General features: G+C 42.9%; 1 protein-coding gene across 1 annotated transcript in view; it reads left to right on the top strand.

Annotated features, from left to right (window-relative positions):
• arrdc1b (arrestin domain containing 1b) overlaps positions 1 to 16,583 on the top strand; it is a 55,898-nt gene extending 39,315 nt beyond the window's left edge. Inside the window, exons 3-8 of the mRNA XM_029620518.2 lie at positions 3,775 to 3,825; positions 6,400 to 6,554; positions 8,428 to 8,610; positions 9,969 to 10,145; positions 10,720 to 11,185; positions 11,365 to 16,583. Coding sequence (XP_029476378.1) covers positions 3,775 to 3,825; positions 6,400 to 6,554; positions 8,428 to 8,610; positions 9,969 to 10,145; positions 10,720 to 11,185; positions 11,365 to 11,432 — 1,100 coding nt within the window. The 3' untranslated portion in view covers positions 11,433 to 16,583. The remainder of the gene's footprint in view (positions 1 to 3,774; positions 3,826 to 6,399; positions 6,555 to 8,427; positions 8,611 to 9,968; positions 10,146 to 10,719; positions 11,186 to 11,364) is intronic.
• The last annotated feature ends 282 nt before the right edge of the window (positions 16,584 to 16,865 follow it).

Here is a 16,865-nt window from a genome sequence, read left to right as displayed (position 1 = left end):
TGGCACACAGCTCTTCTGTACTTTGTCAGCGCAAATAGAATGCATTCAAACACCTTGTGTTGCGATGAAGTAATACTTTTTCAGCACAAAATAAACCTTTATTATTGCTTCTGAAAGTAAACCACAGTACAACAGTGTCTGCTATGAACAGACATGTAAACAAGTATCTATGGAATAAAATATGTCAGTATAGTTACAAATATTTCTGAATATACATATTTCTTAACAAGTACATTTACATTTACATTTAAGTCATTTAGCATATAGAGCATTACAAATTTCACCTTAAGACATCCAGTGGAACAGCCACTTTACAATAGTGCATCTAAATCTTTTAAGGGGGTGAAAAGGATTACTTTATCCTATCCTAGGTATTCCTGAAAGAGGTGGGGTTTCAGGTGTCTCCGGAAGGTGGTGATTGACTCCGCTGTCCTGGCGTCGTGAGGGAGTTTGTTCCACCATTGGGGGGCCAGACAGTTTCTGCTATGAACAGACATGTAAACAACAAAAGGGTGAAATATGAAGTGTCCAGAGTGTAGATACAAATATTTATGAGCCATATAAATATTTCGGAACAATATTAAAACAGTGTCTTATTAACAGACATGTGAGACGCACCACATTGCGAACAAGACATGCTCAGAGATCTTGAGATATGTCTTCAATCAATGCCTTTGTGAGTGATGTCTGCAGCTGTTTTCTCCCTTCTTCTCACACCCCTGCTACAGAACTACTGCTGCTGCTCTGTGGCATCAGTGGAGTAGGTCTTGGAGGTGGGCCCAGGATAGAGCTTCCCAGGTCCAGCATGGAGATGTTTCTAATTCTGCACGGGAATTCAGTGCGGGAGATGGGCTGGGAGCCGACCACCAGTCAGTACTGGGGGTAGAGGTAGTGCTTGGGGCCGGTGAACAGGCTGTGCTGGGACGCAGAGAACAAAACCAGGTGCTGTCTCCATTCACTGGTGTTTGTGTCTTGAAAATAAGAAAGTAGAGGGCTATTTAGTACACATCCAAAACATTAATGAACGTCAAAAATAATTAACCGAGACTACAATAGACTATATAATGTACAGTATTATATAGAGCCCTTATTGCATGGAACTTCCTTCCATCTCATATTGCTCAAATAAACAGCAAACCTGGTTTTAACAAAAGGTAAAGCAACACTTTGCGGCACAAGCCTCTCCCCGATTTGACCTAGATAGTTTGTGTGTATGCATAGGCTACGTGTGCCCTTATTTTTATTTGACCTTTATTTAACTAGGCAAGTCAGTTAAGAACAAATTCTTATTTTCAATGACGGCCGAGGAACAGTGGGTTAACTGCCTGTTCAGGGGCAGAACGACAGATTCGTACCTTGTCAGCTCGGGGGTTTGAACTTGCAACCTTCCGGTTACTAGTCCAAACCCTGCCGCCCCAGGTTAGTTAAAAGTGTATGTAGTTCTGTCCTTGAGCTGTTCTTGTCTAATGATGTTCTGTATTATGTTTCATGTTTTGTGTTGAACCCCAGGAGAGTAGCTTCTGCTTTTGCAACAGCTAATGGGGATCCTAATAAAATACCAATACCAATGTTGCAAAATTTTGAGCAGAGTTGAGTAGGCCTGGCCTAGTTACACATCTCTGCTCAAACGTTTGCAACATTTTGACTAACCGGACCTTGCTACTAAACTTTGACTTTGGTGTTACCAATTTGGGAAGCTTATGATTTTCTTTCTATGACAAAATTATGTTTGATCAAAAGTTTTAAAGATCTTTAGTTTAGTTTTAGTTTACTTCCTTTCCCTGCACGAGTATGCTGCTAGGCTAGCTAGCCATTAGCCAGCCAAGTAGATAGAATCGTACTGGTGAAGGTACTTTTGTACCTCCTCAGTCAATCAATGCGCAAAGTTGTCATTCGCCATGTTGAATCCACACTGAGTTTCGGGCTGAATTGTCAAGATGTGGAAACTCATGTCACCCCTATGGTGGACGAAGAAGGGGCGTAGACTTCAGCTGGCCATTGAGAAAAAAATGTTGTGTGCCCAAACAGCCGACAAAATCCTAACCAAACTCCAAAACGAACAAAAACATCACAAAATGTCATCATAATATATGTCGAACTGTACCAAACTGGGGGTGAAAAGATCTTTATAATACAACTGCTCTATATGGTTGCATAGCTAGAAACGCTGTACGCGTTTTCAACTGTCTTGAACTGCAGTAGACGGCTCTGTCTCTCACCTAGAGCTCATTTGAAATACAGCCCCATCAACTTAGTTTAAGTTTCCCTGTACTGTACTTTCTCTCAGCAGCATGTGGAGACTGGTTCTCTACAGAGTTGAAAGAGAGAGCGAGAAAAGATGGAAGAATGTGGCTACTACATGAGGCACTTGCAGAGTTGCTTTCATAGCGTGACACCTTTGCCTTTTCTTGCAAAGAGATGCTTCCTCTAACAGTAAACAAGTGATGTAAATGAAAATGTGGAAAACCCTGAGCGCTTCCCCTTTAGGAAATGGAGACAAAAGGAAAACACATTGACGTCTTGATGTAGTGAACGAACACTGCTATCTGAACTATTTTAATTGGACTGTCGGCTTATGAGGGAATTAATGGCCAGAGAGGCTTTAATGTCTACAAGGTTTTCTATATTATGAAACCTACAGTATCTATTGGTTTATCGCCTCCATTGGCACAATGTTCTTTTAAAACCACATTATGAGTGAAATATGAGTGTATTCCCACAAAACTTTTAAAAACTGAAGTTGTATTATCTGTATTATCAGAAGTGAAATGATGTCTCTGGAACTGCAGTTGAACAATGTTGTTGGTTTATCACATAAACTTCACTCTTAAATTAAAAAAAGGTTTCCAAAAGGTTTCTGTGGCTGTCCCCATAGTATAACCCTTTTTGTTTCCAGGTAGAACCCGTTTTGGTTCCAGGTAGAACTATTTTGGGTTCCATGGGGTTATTCAAAGGGTTATCCTATGGGGACAGGCAAAGAACCCTTTTTGGTTCTAGATAGCACTTTTTTTTTTTTTAAGAATGTAGGTGAACCCTCAGCCCTGCAGGTGTGGTGCTTAACCTAGGGATCTCCATGGTTACCCACTGAGCTGTTCATACACACACACATCGTACTTGCACACCTTTGTGCTGAAATGTCACAGTGGGTTGATATAGAAAAGCAGAGTGAAAAACATAATCCCTTATTGTACACCATTGTGAGAGCTGTTAAAAATGTAGGGCTCGATTCTATCAGATCTGCTGTTGTTTTGGTGATGTCGGAGGCGGAACTGCATTAGAGCTGTCAAATCCACAAGCGGCTCCTGGCATTATACCTAAAGCAGACATTGCCATTGACTGCACAGTGCCGCATTAAGATAAATCCCATGCAGCCTGGTTTACAAGTTCAAACACTGCATATGAGATGTAATCTACACCTCGATTAGGCTGATAGAAATCCTCATTATTTAGTTTAATGATTTTTTATTTGAGTGTCATTATTTCTATATAGCCTACACTTTCCCGTTCTGAACTTCTAACTTGAGTGGGGGCGCTTTGTGGCAATGACTACGCGAGCAGCCGCTCTGAATTGACAGCTCTAACGTAGTTACACCTCCGACACTGCCAAAACACCAGCGTTGCGGGTGTCAGATATCGCCAGTTAACGCTTGATCTGATTGAATCAAGGCCTTAGACTGGGCACTAGTCTACCTTGCGCTCTGTGTCTGTACTTGTCTGTCTGTCTAAATGTGATTTTGCCTGTCTATCTGACCAAGCTATCTCTATTTCTTACAGGTACCCTGGCAGCTGGCGAGCACAGTTTCCCTTTCCAATTTGTCATCCCAGGTAAGTTTGGGATAATTCTGGAACTGCATTCAATAGGTCCACATCATTATTTTTGTCAGTGCAGTACAGCTGAACTGTTGTTGGTGACTTTTTTTGGAGGAATCTGGTTTTCAGGTATAACCACTGATAGCGTGAAGTTTCTGAATAGGCACAGTGTGTGTTGCTTTTGTAGTATTGCTTAGGGCCCTTGGCTCTTTGTCTAACAATGAAACAATTGGACTGGATATAATATAGCATTATGAATGGTATAAGAACGTTCAGTACAGTTTGTTCAGGTAAATAAAGAAATGCCTTTTCATATCAGAAGTAGGGTACATTATTGAAACTAATGTCTCTGCCCTTGTGCTACATGCACTTTAATCGTAACTGCCTTAGTCAGCCAGCCAGCCAGCCCCCCTTGTCAGCCAACATCTCCTGTCTGAGTGGGTGATATATGTCAAAGTAGGCCATGTTAGTCACCCCTGGCCAAGGACTAACACAAAGGCCAAGCAAACAAGTGCCAGTAGCCTAGAGACTTATCATGTCCCTACAGACACTCCTTTGTGTCGTAACACATGACATGTAGAATGCTATTCCTTGTTTTCTCCGGAATGCTTTTGACTGGACTGTGAACTCGAGTACATGCAGGTGTGAGGGCACAGACAGTGCAGTGGTTGTCTGTCTATTAGGCTACACTCTGTCTATATATAGTCTTTTAGTCCCGTAGTGCTGTCACTATTTAATTGCTCCTTGTGGGCCCCCTGCTGCTCTCCACGTTCCTCCTTCCCCCGTCGTCAACAGAACGGCAACAGAATACATGATAATTACAGAGCTGATGATTGAATCATCCAGGCACTTAATTGAGCTGCGTGACCCAGTGGCAGTGCCCCCTGCTGGTTGTCAGGTCAGGGGCTGACAGGGGAGGCTTTAAAATCCACATTTTATAGCGCCTCCAAATGGGATGCTACATTAAAACTGGTGTTCGTGCTGTGAAGATTGTTGAATGTCCATAAACACTTCAAGTAAAGACTTGAAAATAGGAGCCCTTGGTTCTGTGGAGGAGGCTGGAGAAGAGGAGCAAGTGGTAGAAGAGGCCAGACAGCCACTCTTTCCTTAGGGAGACGTGACTGGCTGGCCTGGTGCTGGGTTCCCTCTGGCCAGGAGCCTGTCTGTGTCTGTTCTGCCAAGCCTTCTGCACCCAGACTGCTGCTCCTCACTAATCCTTTTTGACAGCAGGCAATTCCCCTGTGAAGCACCCGCTGCTGACATGATCATTTAACCTTTTACTGCAGTGGGCTAAATCAGGGTAGTCTTAAACAAGTCTACTTTGGAAAAAAAAAGTATACACCTAACACTTATGGTTATGGGCTTAAAAAAAGAAGACACCAGTACCATGTCAGATATAGAGTTGAAATGTATTACATTTTTTGTTTGCATCCCAATATTACACTTTATATACATCATAGAAGACTGAAATATAACAAAACCGTTTGACATAGAAACACCAGATTTTTGGCAGGTTTTTTATATTAATAACATTCCACCCGTGACGCCACTAGAAGATGATTTGGTCATTTGTCTGCAGGAAAGGGCTACAAGAGGAGGAGGGCTGAATTGGAATTCATAATATTGAGAATGTGAGAGACTGAATTGTGTGTTCTGTATGCATCTCTGTCCTTCATAAGTCTTCCATTTTGCATTATCTATTTATTCCAATGATTCATAGGAAAATTCTATAATGTATTTGGTTAAAAGCATGACATTGGACACAATACATTCCAATTTGAATGTATCAGCACCTATTGTGCTTTATGAGTTGAATACAGTAGATGGATATTCAGTATGAACATTTCTTTAACCCAGTATGACATTTGTAAATGTATTCAGATTGTAGATAACATGTTTTCCAAGGTTTTTCTCTGAGATGTTCCAAGGTTTTTCTCTCATCTCTATCTCTTTTTGTACTAAACTTCATCCTACCATTCTCCATTTCCTCTCTCCTTCAAACCTCTCAGAATGGTTATTTTTGTCTTTCTCTTCTTCAGTTTCCGTTCCTCCATCTCTCCTCCTCTATCCTCTGTCCTTTCGGAAGTCTGTAAATAAACTCTGTCCTCCCCCTGTCCTGTTAGGAGGGGATTTGTGCAGATCAGACCGATAGGCACAGAGCCCTGAGTATCTGTCCCCCTGTCCTGTTAGGAGGGGATTTGTGCAGATCAGACCGATAGGCACAGACACTTAGTGACAGCGCTGCTAGGAGCCCTGAGTATCTGTCCCCCTGTCCTGATCTATCTGCTTCCCACTGCTCAGACCAAGCACTGACTGGCCCTCCTCTGATAAAGTACACACACTGACCAGCCACCATTTTAGACTGCCACCCTGTTTAGGTCAGAATCTCATATTCCCATTTATAGGTTTCACCTGCAGACAGCAGAGGCTTTATGAAATAAATTAATCAGCTGTGGTCTATGTTGCTGCTGTAGCAGTTAATATTGTGAAATTAATTATGTCCAAGAGTTACATTTAGTATACAATCTTAAACTCTCTGTAGTCAATCTCGCTCTGTCTAATAACTGTGTTTGTATCTGTCCAACTCAGTGGCTGCACCAACCTCCTTTGAAGGGCCCTTTGGGAAAATTGTTTACCGTGTGAGAGCCGTCATAGACACACCTCGCTTCTCCAAGGACTACAAGGCCCAGAAGCCCTTTTACCTACTCAACCTGCTCAACCTCAATCAAGTGCCCGACATTGAGGTAAAGACCACCAGTCACCAATGTCTCAGCACTGTCTGAACTTGTGTTATTTCCATGAAAACATACATGCAATTAGTTGCAAAATGAATAGGAAATATAGTCAAGACGTTGACAAGGTTATAAATAATGATTTTTAATTGAAATAATAATTGTGTCCTTTAAAACTTTGCTTTCATCAAAGAATTTGCAGCAAATACCGCCTTGCAGACCTTGGCATTCTAGTTGTCAATTTGTTGAGGTAATCCGAAGAGGCTTTGTCCCATGCTTCCTGAAGTTGGATTGGCTTGATGGGCACTTCTTACGTACCGTACGGTCAAGCTGCTCCCACAATAGCTCAATAGGGTTGAGATCCGATGACTGTGCTGGCCACTCCATTATAGACAGAATACCAGCTGACTGCTTCTTCCCTAAATAGTTATTGCATAGTTTGGAGCTGTGCTTTGGGACATTGTCCTGTTGTAGGAGGAAATTGGCTCCAATTAAGCACTGTCCACAGGGTATGTCGTTGCAAAATGGAGTGATAGCCTTCCTTCTACAAGATCCCTTTTACCCTGTACAAATCTCCCACTTTACCACCACCAAATAACCTTCAGACCATCACATTGCCTCCACCATGCTTGACAGATGTCGTCAAGCAGTCCTCCTGCATCTTTTCATTTTTTCTGTGTCTCACGAATGTTCGTCTTTGTGATCCGAACACCTCAAACTTAGATGTGTCTGTCCATAACAGTTTTTTTCCAATCTTCCTCTGTCCAGTGTCTGTGTTCTTTTGCCCATCTTAATCTTTTCTTTTTATTGGCCAGTCTGAGATATGGCTTTTTCTTTGCAACTCTGCCTAGAAGGACCAGCATCCCGGAGTTGCCTCTTCACTGTTGATGTTGAGACTGGTATTTTGCGGGTACTATTTAATGAATGCCAGTTGAGGACTTGTGATGTGTCTGTTTCTCAAACTAGACACTAATGTACTTGTCCTCTTGCTCAGTTTTGCACCAGGGCCTTCCACTCCTCTTTCTATTCTGGTTAGAGCCAGTTTGCGCTGTTCTGTGAATGGGTAGTACACAGCGTTGTACGAGATCTTCAGTTTCTTGGCAATTTCTCACATCGAATAGCCTTAATTCCTCAGAACAAGAATAGACTGATGAGTTTCAGAAGTAAGTTATTTGTTTCTGGCCATTTTGAGCCTGTAATCGAACCCACAAATGCTGATGCTCCAGATACTCAACTTGTCTAAAGAAGGCCAGTTTTATTGCTTCTTTAGTCAAAACAACAGTTTTCAGCTGTGCTAACATAATTGCAAAAGGATTTTATAATGATCAATTCAACTTTTTAAATAATACACTTGGATTAGCTAACACAATGTGCCATTGGAACACAGGAGTGATGGTTGTTGAAAATGGGCCTCTGTGCGCCTATGTAGGTATTCCATTAAAAATCACCTGTTTCCAGCTACAATAATCATTTGCAACATTAACAATGTTTACACTGTATTTCTGATCAATTTGAAGTTATTTTAATGGATAAAAAAAAGCTTTTCTTTCAAAAACAAGGACATTTCTAAGTGACCCCAAACTTTTAAAAGGTGGTGTGTATATACAGTACTTGGCTATAGACTGTGTACTAGAACAGTATATATTTCTGAAGAGAACAGTGGACTGACTACCTGTAGAGTGCCCACTTATTTGATCATGCCTTATTTTGTTTGATAGTTATGGGATTTGATTTCTGCACGATGAGCGCAGTAAAACCACTTTCTCATCCATAATTGAAGATTACACGAGGTCTTCCCCCCCAGCTCTGATTTCTGTTACTACACTCTGTTCATCTGTCCCTCAGAACTGGTTGTTTTACCCTTCCTATGACTGCTTCTCCCCAGCAACCCAGTTATGCTGTGACCACTAAGAGGTTCAGCTATCTCCTGGTGAAGACAGGCACCCTCATGCTGAAGGCTTGCAGTGACCTGAGGGGATACACACCAGGCCAGATCATCAGACTAGCCACTGAGATCCACAACAAGTCAGGCAAGGACACGGGCTGCGTGCTGGCCAGTCTCATACAGGTACCACACGACCACGTCTCACGGTTTCATGTTGCTACTGGTGTAACTTTTGATCAAATGCTGATACACTATATATACTAAAGTATGTGGACACGCCTTCAAATTAGTGGATTCGGCTATTTCAACCACACCGTTGCTTGACAGTTGTATAAAATGTAGCACACAGACATTTAATTTCCATAGACTAACATTGGCAGTAGAATGACCTTACTGGAGAGCTCAGTGACTTTCAACGTGGCACTGTCTTCCAACAAGTCAGTTCATCAAATTTCTGCCCTGCTGGAGCTGCCCCGGTCAACTGTAAGTGCTGTTATTGGGAAGTGGAAATGTCTCGGAGCAACAATGGGTCAGCCGTGAAGTAGTAGGCCACACAAGTTCACGGAACGGAACCGCCGAATGCTGAAGCATGGAGCGCATAAAATGTGTCTGTCCTCGGTTGCAACACTCACTACTGAGTTCCAAACTGCCTCTGGAAGCAACGTCAGCTTAAGAACTGTTCGTCAGAAACTTCATGAAATGGGTTTCCATAGCCGAGCAGCCGCTCGCACACAAGCCTAAGATCACCATGCGCAATGCCAAGCGTTGTCTGGAGTGGTGTAAAGCTCACAGCCACAGGACTCTGGAGCCGTGGAAACGCGTTCTCTGGAGTGATGAATCACGCTTCACCATCTGGCAGTCAGACGGACGAATCTGGGTTTGGCGGATGCCAGGAGAACGCTACCTACCCCAATGCATAGTGCTAACTGTAAAGTGTGGTGGAGGAGGAATAATGGTCTGAGGCTGTTTTTCATGGTTCGGGCTAGGCCCCTTAGTTCCAGTGAAGGGAAATTGTAATGCTACAGCATACAATTACATTCTAGACTATTCTGTCCAACTTTGTGGCAACAGTCTTGGGAAGGCCTTTCCTGTTTCATCATGACAATGCCCCCATGCACTAAGTGAGGTCCATGCAGAAGTGGTTTGTCGAGATTGGTGTGGAAGAACTTGACTGGCCTGCCCAGAGCCCTGACCTCAACCCCATCAAACACCTTTGGAATGAATTGGAACTCCGACTGCGTGCCTGATCTCCCTAATGCTCTTGTGGCTGAATGGAAGTACCTTTAGCAATGTTCCAACATCGGGTGGAAAGCCTTCCCAGAAAAGTGAAGGCTGTTATGGCAGCTAAGGTGGGACCAACTCCATATTAATGCCCAGGATTTTGGAATGAGATGTTCGACGAGCAGCTGTAGACATACTTTTGAGTATTTTTAGTGTATATATTTGATCTGTAGTGTTTGTCTGTATTGTTTACTCTAGGCTGTATGTTTGTTGGATGTAGATCTTGTCTCTGATACCCCTCCTCCTTTTCTCTTGCTCAGAAAGTGACTTATAAGACCAAACGAGCTTTGTACGACCTGCGGACCATAGCAGAGGTAGAGGGGGCGGGAGTGAAGGCGGGGAAACACGCTGAGTGGCGAGAGCAGATCATCGTACCGCCCCTCCCCCAGTCTGCCCTGGCCGGCTGCAGCCTCATAGAGATCGACTACTTCATCCAGGTTAGTAACATCCTCAATCGAGTGCTCTGATGGGCATCCACCCGATTAAAGCATGTTGTTCACAGGTGGTATTTCAGAGTTTTAGCAGTTGTATAGTGTTCATTCTATAGAGTTCAGGTGGGTACTTTGCGCTTCAGCAAACAAAGGCAAGGAGGGGTGCTCAACAACAATGACAAAAATCATGAGAGTTGCTTACCAAGAAAAACTTCCAAAAGGACAAATTAGAGGTTAAAAGGTCATTTTGGAAGTTTTTCTTGGTAAACCATTCTCATACTGTTCGTTCTGTAGTTATAGTTGCAACATGAACCAGACAATGTTCCTCATACAGTATCATACTGTAGTAATCCTCTCATTAACCCAATGCACCTGCCATGTAGTATGCTGTAAGTCATTCATGCTCAATTTCAGAGGTCTCTTTTGAGTTCAGGGATTATAACTATGGTAATCTGAACAGATCAGATGTCTTGGTCGTCATACAGTATGGCAAAGTGATTTGTGTCAGTACTGTACTTAAAGGATCACCTGGGATGACAGGATATTTAACATTTACATTGTGTCTTTGTGAACGCTGCAGGTATCACTAAAATCCCCTGAGACGGTTGTCACTTTACCCATCTACATCGGGAACATCGCTGTCAACTTGACCCCGTCACGAGCTATGCCCTCAACCCCAGCCCTAACACCCATCAGCCCTAACACCGGCCTGGAAGGGGTTACCCCCAGCGCACCCCCAGCTGAGGAGGACCTGGAGGAGGAGTTGGGTGCAGGGGGTTCAGTCAGCGAGGAGATCCCCACTAAGAGCCACTCCCAGCAGGACCAATCCGGCCGGCCCCCCACCATGTCCCCCAGTGCATTTAGCTACGCTCCCGGTGCAGCTTTCCCACCCAGCCAGCGACGTGCCGACGACACCTCTGCGCCTCTGTTCTGTGTGTCCACTGGGTCCACCATCCCTTTCTTTACAGAGGGAAACGTCACCCCAGTACCCACGTCCTGTCCTCTCATACTCCCCCCTGAGTACAGCACCTGGGACTACCCACATGGTGAGTTACCCCTGCCTAATACAGCACTATTACATAGTTAGTCACCACTTGCTGCTCCTACACACAGTTTAACCTGTCTGGAGTTGATTCTGTAAATCACTTGTTTCATTATGATGATAAATGAACAATAGTCTACTATTTGTCGGACTGTTTCTCTGGTTTGTATGTGGATCTTACAGAACCCCCTCCCACCTATGAGGAGAGCTGCAGCAGCAACAACTCCAGCTTCAACAACAGCAGGCCGTAGAGGAGAGGGGACTGAGCATAATGCAGCTCAAAACTGCAATTACACCCCCTAAAGGACAAATAGGGTACTGCAGCCCTAGCTCCAAGGGGATAGAAGACGCTAACCTCCTAAATGTTACACTTAAACAGGGCTCTCCAACCCTGTTCCTGGAGCTACCCACCTGTAGTTTTTCACTCCGACCCTGTTCCTGGAGCTACCCTCCTGTAGGTTTTCACTCCGACCCTGTTCCTGGAGCTACCCTCCTGTAGGTTTTCACTCCGACCCTATTCCTTGAAAACCTACAGGAGGGTAGCTCCAGGAATAGGGTTGGAGTGAAAACCTACAGGACTGTAGCTCTCCAGGAACGGGGCTGAAGTGAAAACCTACAGGACGGTAGCTCTCCAGGAATAGGGTTGGAGTGAAAACCTACAGGACGGTAGCTCTCCAGGAATAGGGTTGGAGTGAAAACCTACAGGACGGTAAGCTCTCCAGGAATAGGGTTGGAGTGAAAACCTACAGGACTGTAGCTCTCCAGGAATAGGGTTGGAGTGAAAACTTACAGGACGGTAGCTCTCCAGGAACAGGGTTGGAGAGCCCTGCTCTAAATATGTTTAAAAAAGGGATCATATCTGTTGTTTTTTGTGTGTGTGTCATGATGGTTTATACCCCTTTTTCTCCCTGACTAAAATGTCCTGCTATTATATAGATTGCTTGAGAGAGAACATGAACTGTGTCTAAAATTAGCACTTCAGAGTAAACATATAGTGGGTATGATATTCCATGATTAGAGCCCCATTGGAGGCTAAACATTTTTGCATTTGAGAATATTCTTGCATCTATGATGCCTTGAAATTGTTGTAGGCCCGCTACTGTCTCTCCTTCATCCTTCAGACACAACCAAAAGCTGGCCTTTGTTGTAGTTTCTTTCCAAATGTGCACACTACTGTAATTCCGATCCATCACTGTCCACTTCCACCACAGTGGCTCCGTCTTTTGATGGGTAGAGTCGGGCTGGCCTAGCTGGACATCAAGACCTGAGCATGCCTACCCCCTGGTGGCCATCAACGGAAGAGAATGTTGCCCATCAACAGAAGAGAATGTTGCCCATCAACGGAAGAGAATGTTGCCCATTGGGAAAGCTTCTGACCATCACTAAGGGCACTATTAAATCTGTAAAGCTGAAGCGTTGCAGATTCCACGATAGAAATGTAGAGGTCAATTCCCATTGAGCCGACATCTGCAGCGTTTACAGTCTCCGCTAAAAGCAGGAACATGGTCTTTAAATGTCAAGCACGCTGTAAAGCAGATTGAATAGAGCCCTAAAGCACTGGAACTCAATGATGCCTGCTAAGTAGAACATACTCCTTCAACCTGTGATCTACTGACCAGGGGCTTCATATCTTGTCACACCTCATCATCTTGAAACAGACAAGCGGGACATTGTACTCTTGGGTGTGTAGGGGTAATTGACATAGCAAGGTTGGATATGCATTTATGACATCTGATGCAAACACTTTTACCTTCCTCTGTTTTTTTTTACCCTGGATACAATTTTGTACCCTGATTCTCCCCATGTGGCCTTAACTCCTTCTGTTCTACCTACATTACTATGTGGTGATGAAGACGGTTGTCTTCGGGGTTGCTGTTGCTTTTGAAATGGCAGTCAATGCAGATAACATTTGTTGGTGCGACAACCAACAGTGTGAAATGTTCAAGCACAAGACAGCACTTTTTGGCAGTTTGAAACAGTGCATGTATATGTTGTTGTGTGTGAATGTGTATGTAGTGTACCAGTTCCTGTTGGTGATCGCCCCTCCTGTCTTTGGCAGTTGATAACGTCAAGTTGTAAAACTGAGCTGTCCATATCATCCACTGTGTGTTTATGTTGATTTGTATGTCTTGTTTCTGTCTCAATGACAGCCTCCTTTTGTATGTCTAGGCCAACCACACTGTGGCTTATGTTTCATACAATTCTGTAATTACAAACTTTAGCACCTGCTGTGGGAATAAATGTATATAGCCATCCCTCCTGTAAAGGCAGCCTCGTGCTGTCAAAGCCTTCATATACCAGAAAATAGATTAGCAGATGATATTGGGAATTGATCTGCGGTTTAGACCACTGCTCTAAAGTAATAAGGCATCAGCTCTGAAAGAACCATAGAAATCACACCTCTACTTTATTTACCATCTTCTCAGAGTTTACTCACGTCACTAACAAATTACATCTACTATTGTGTGAAACGTACGATTCCCGAAAATAAGGCCAAGCTGCTAAATCAAAATGTGCAATATATTGTCAACATTTATGGTCTTAATTTGAGGTTAGGATTAGGAATACGGTTAGCAGTGTGGTTAAGGTTAAAATATGATTTGATTTTAAGAAGAGAAGTAGATCTTCCGGCTTTGCAGCTTGACCAGAAAGTGACATCCGAAATATACTATGTAATACACTCATTAAACATCACTAGACATAATATTACACCTTCTACTGTGTGAAACATACTGTGTAATGTACATGTCCACTGAGTTGTTGTTAAACCAAGCCTTAACTACATGATCCCAGTTCCCATTAGTCTGCATAGTCATCATCCTCATCCAGGTGCTAGAGGTTTGGAATAGGATCTCTTTGTCTAGGAGAATATTGGGAGTGCTTTTGTGGCCCTCCCTGTTTTATCTACTGGTCTCCCCAGGACTGAGGATGCACTGAATGAATACTAAAGTAGCTGTGAAACCCTTGAGGATTTTCCTCAAATGTATTTCAGCTCTGCTTGTGGACCTTGGATCTCCTCTTTTTTAATCCTAGAAAAAGAACAAGACAAAAAAATGTGCAATTCTGTTATCTCCGTGTTTGGTACGGCAGCTTAGTTCAAGTCATTTCATGCTGCTTTTATCAATCCTGCCCCACTGTTTTTATTTCTCTTCACCAAAGGTACTATAGCTTTCTAAACTCCATGTTTTCGTTGTACATTCTTTCCCCTCACAAATCGGTGAGTGGTGTACATGTGGTTTTGTATTTTTCTACTTGTGAACAGTTTTCTGGTGCAAATGGTAGGCATTTGAGAGAGAGAAAATATTATGGAGAAAAAAATGTAGCACCATAGTCAATCAAAATTGTACAGTTTAACCAATAAAATTATAATCTGACATATCCTTTTTACTGGTTTTGCAAAGGAAATGGTTTCTTGGGCCCTATATTTACCTGTCCCAAAGCACAAAGATATCATGTTATGATACTATAAGTGGTTGGATGATAGAGAATTAAAGGTGACCTCAGGTGCCGTCAAAGGAAATGGGTCTATCAACTGCTTTAAAAGATGGGAACATATGTCTTGTGTTCTGCCTGTGTAATCCTACATGCCTTGGTGTGACTGAGATGCTATACTTTAGCCTCCTTCCTTAATGTTTTGACAATGACATGGCCCAAAGACTGTCCAGTAGCCATGACAATGGGAGCAGCAGGGTAGAGCGTGAGAAGAGCAAGGAAGAAACAGCCTTTTCAGGCATCATCCCCGGGCTCGCCACCTCACTGTTTACCGCAGCATCGCTCATCCTCTGTTGCCATAGAAACTGCTTAGCCCCAATCCGCCAGCCTCCCTGTGTCACACACGGACCACAGAGCTCATGTCTGCTTGCATACCTGCCAAGAGATGAAGGGAATATAATCTGCAAGGGCAACATAATTTCACATTTCACATAATGTGCAGAATCACTGCTGGATATTCTATGCTGGTATGTGGCCATTGCTTAATTTATGTCATGCTGCAACAGCTACTGTTGGATCTTTTTATAATGGAAGTAAATATTGGGGCCAACATCTAGACTATTGCCTTGTCTTCAGCTCCACCACCTGCTGTGATGATATAATGACCCAAACAAGGTGTGTGGGCTACAGGCCTATATCATTATCAACCACAGGAGACAGAGCTAGTGGTGAGTTAAAGTTAGCCCCTGTATATACGGTATATCGTTTGACATTCTTTTCATACATTTTTTACATACACCAGAATGTACAAACCACTTGTGAGGTAAATCATTTGAGGGTTTAGAATGTGTGATGTTAGAGAGCGCACAGAAAACCCCTCCCTGACACCCCCCCCCTCCCGCTGACCTATTTGTTACGTCACTGGCCTACTACAGTGTCCTTGGATGACTGACCTATCGTCGATCATAACCAATTTGCATTTCATCATAGTAAATTGGACGAGCAATCCAACGCATACATGGATGAAGAAATGGTAAATTGCCTACTTAACTAATGAAATATGGAAGAACTACAAGTAGCCTATGAGATTAATGGCAGTATGGTTAAGTGATTAGAATGATCTAGGCCTAATTATCTAGGGTAACCATACAATGAGCTCACTACCAATTGATTAAAAAAATGCTGTTTAGGGTTTCAACCAATTAATCTGGTTGTCAGATCCAAACCAGTTTTTATTCTGAGCCAATCAGATGTTTTTGGCCTATGATGGTTTTGAAAAATGTAGCAACTCCGTGCACTTTCCTGATGAAGTCTACGGCTGAGCCTCTTTATCAGCTAGTTCCATGGAAACACTGACTTCTATGCCAAGGTCAGAATACTTTCTGTTAACAGTATCTTTTGTGGCTTCACTCCGTATGCCACATACTAGTCTGTCTAATGGTGTAATTTAGAACATAAATAAACTCAGAGAATTATGAGTTAAATTAACACAGCTGCAAACATTCTGCAGCGATACGCCATCCCATCTGGTTTGCGTTTAGTGGGACTATCATTTGTTTTTCAACAGGACAATGACCCAACACAGGCTGTGTAAGGGCTATTTGACCAATAAGGAGTGATGGAGTGCTGCATCAGATGACCTGGCCTCCACAACCACCAAACCTCAACCCAATTGAGATGATTTGGGATGAGTTGGACCGCAGAGTGAAGGAAAAGCAGCCAACAAGTGCTCAGCATATGTGGAAACGCCTTCAAAACTGTTGGAAAAGCATTCCAGGTGAAGCTGGTTGAGAGAATGCCAAGAGTGTGCAAAGCTGTCAGAGGCAAAGGGTGGCTACTTTCAAGAATGTTAAATATAAAATATATTTTGATTTGTTTCACACTTTTTTGGTTACTACAGGATTCCATGTTATTTCATAGTTTGTCTTCACTGTTATTCTACAATGTAAAAATAAAAACCCTTGAATGAGTAGTTGTGTCCAAACTTTTGGCTGGTACTGTATGCAAATTAGATATTTCAGTACCTCATTTAATAAAATGTGCTAAAATTTCTAAAAACATGTTTTCACTTTGTCATTATAGGGAATTGTGTGTAGATGGGTGAGGAATAAAAATATATTTAATCCATTTTGAATTCAGGTTGTAACACAACAAAATGTGGAATAAGTCCATGGGTTACTTTCTGGCCATTTTGAGCCTGTAATCAAACCCACAAATACTGATGCTCCAGATACTCAACTAGTCTAAAGAAG

Source organism: Oncorhynchus nerka, linkage group LG19 (genome assembly GCF_034236695.1).
Source record: "Oncorhynchus nerka isolate Pitt River linkage group LG19, Oner_Uvic_2.0, whole genome shotgun sequence".
Taxonomy (NCBI): domain Eukaryota; kingdom Metazoa; phylum Chordata; class Actinopteri; order Salmoniformes; family Salmonidae; genus Oncorhynchus; species Oncorhynchus nerka.
Note: the sequence above shows the minus strand (reverse complement) of the source record. Positions and strands in the feature narration are given on the sequence as shown.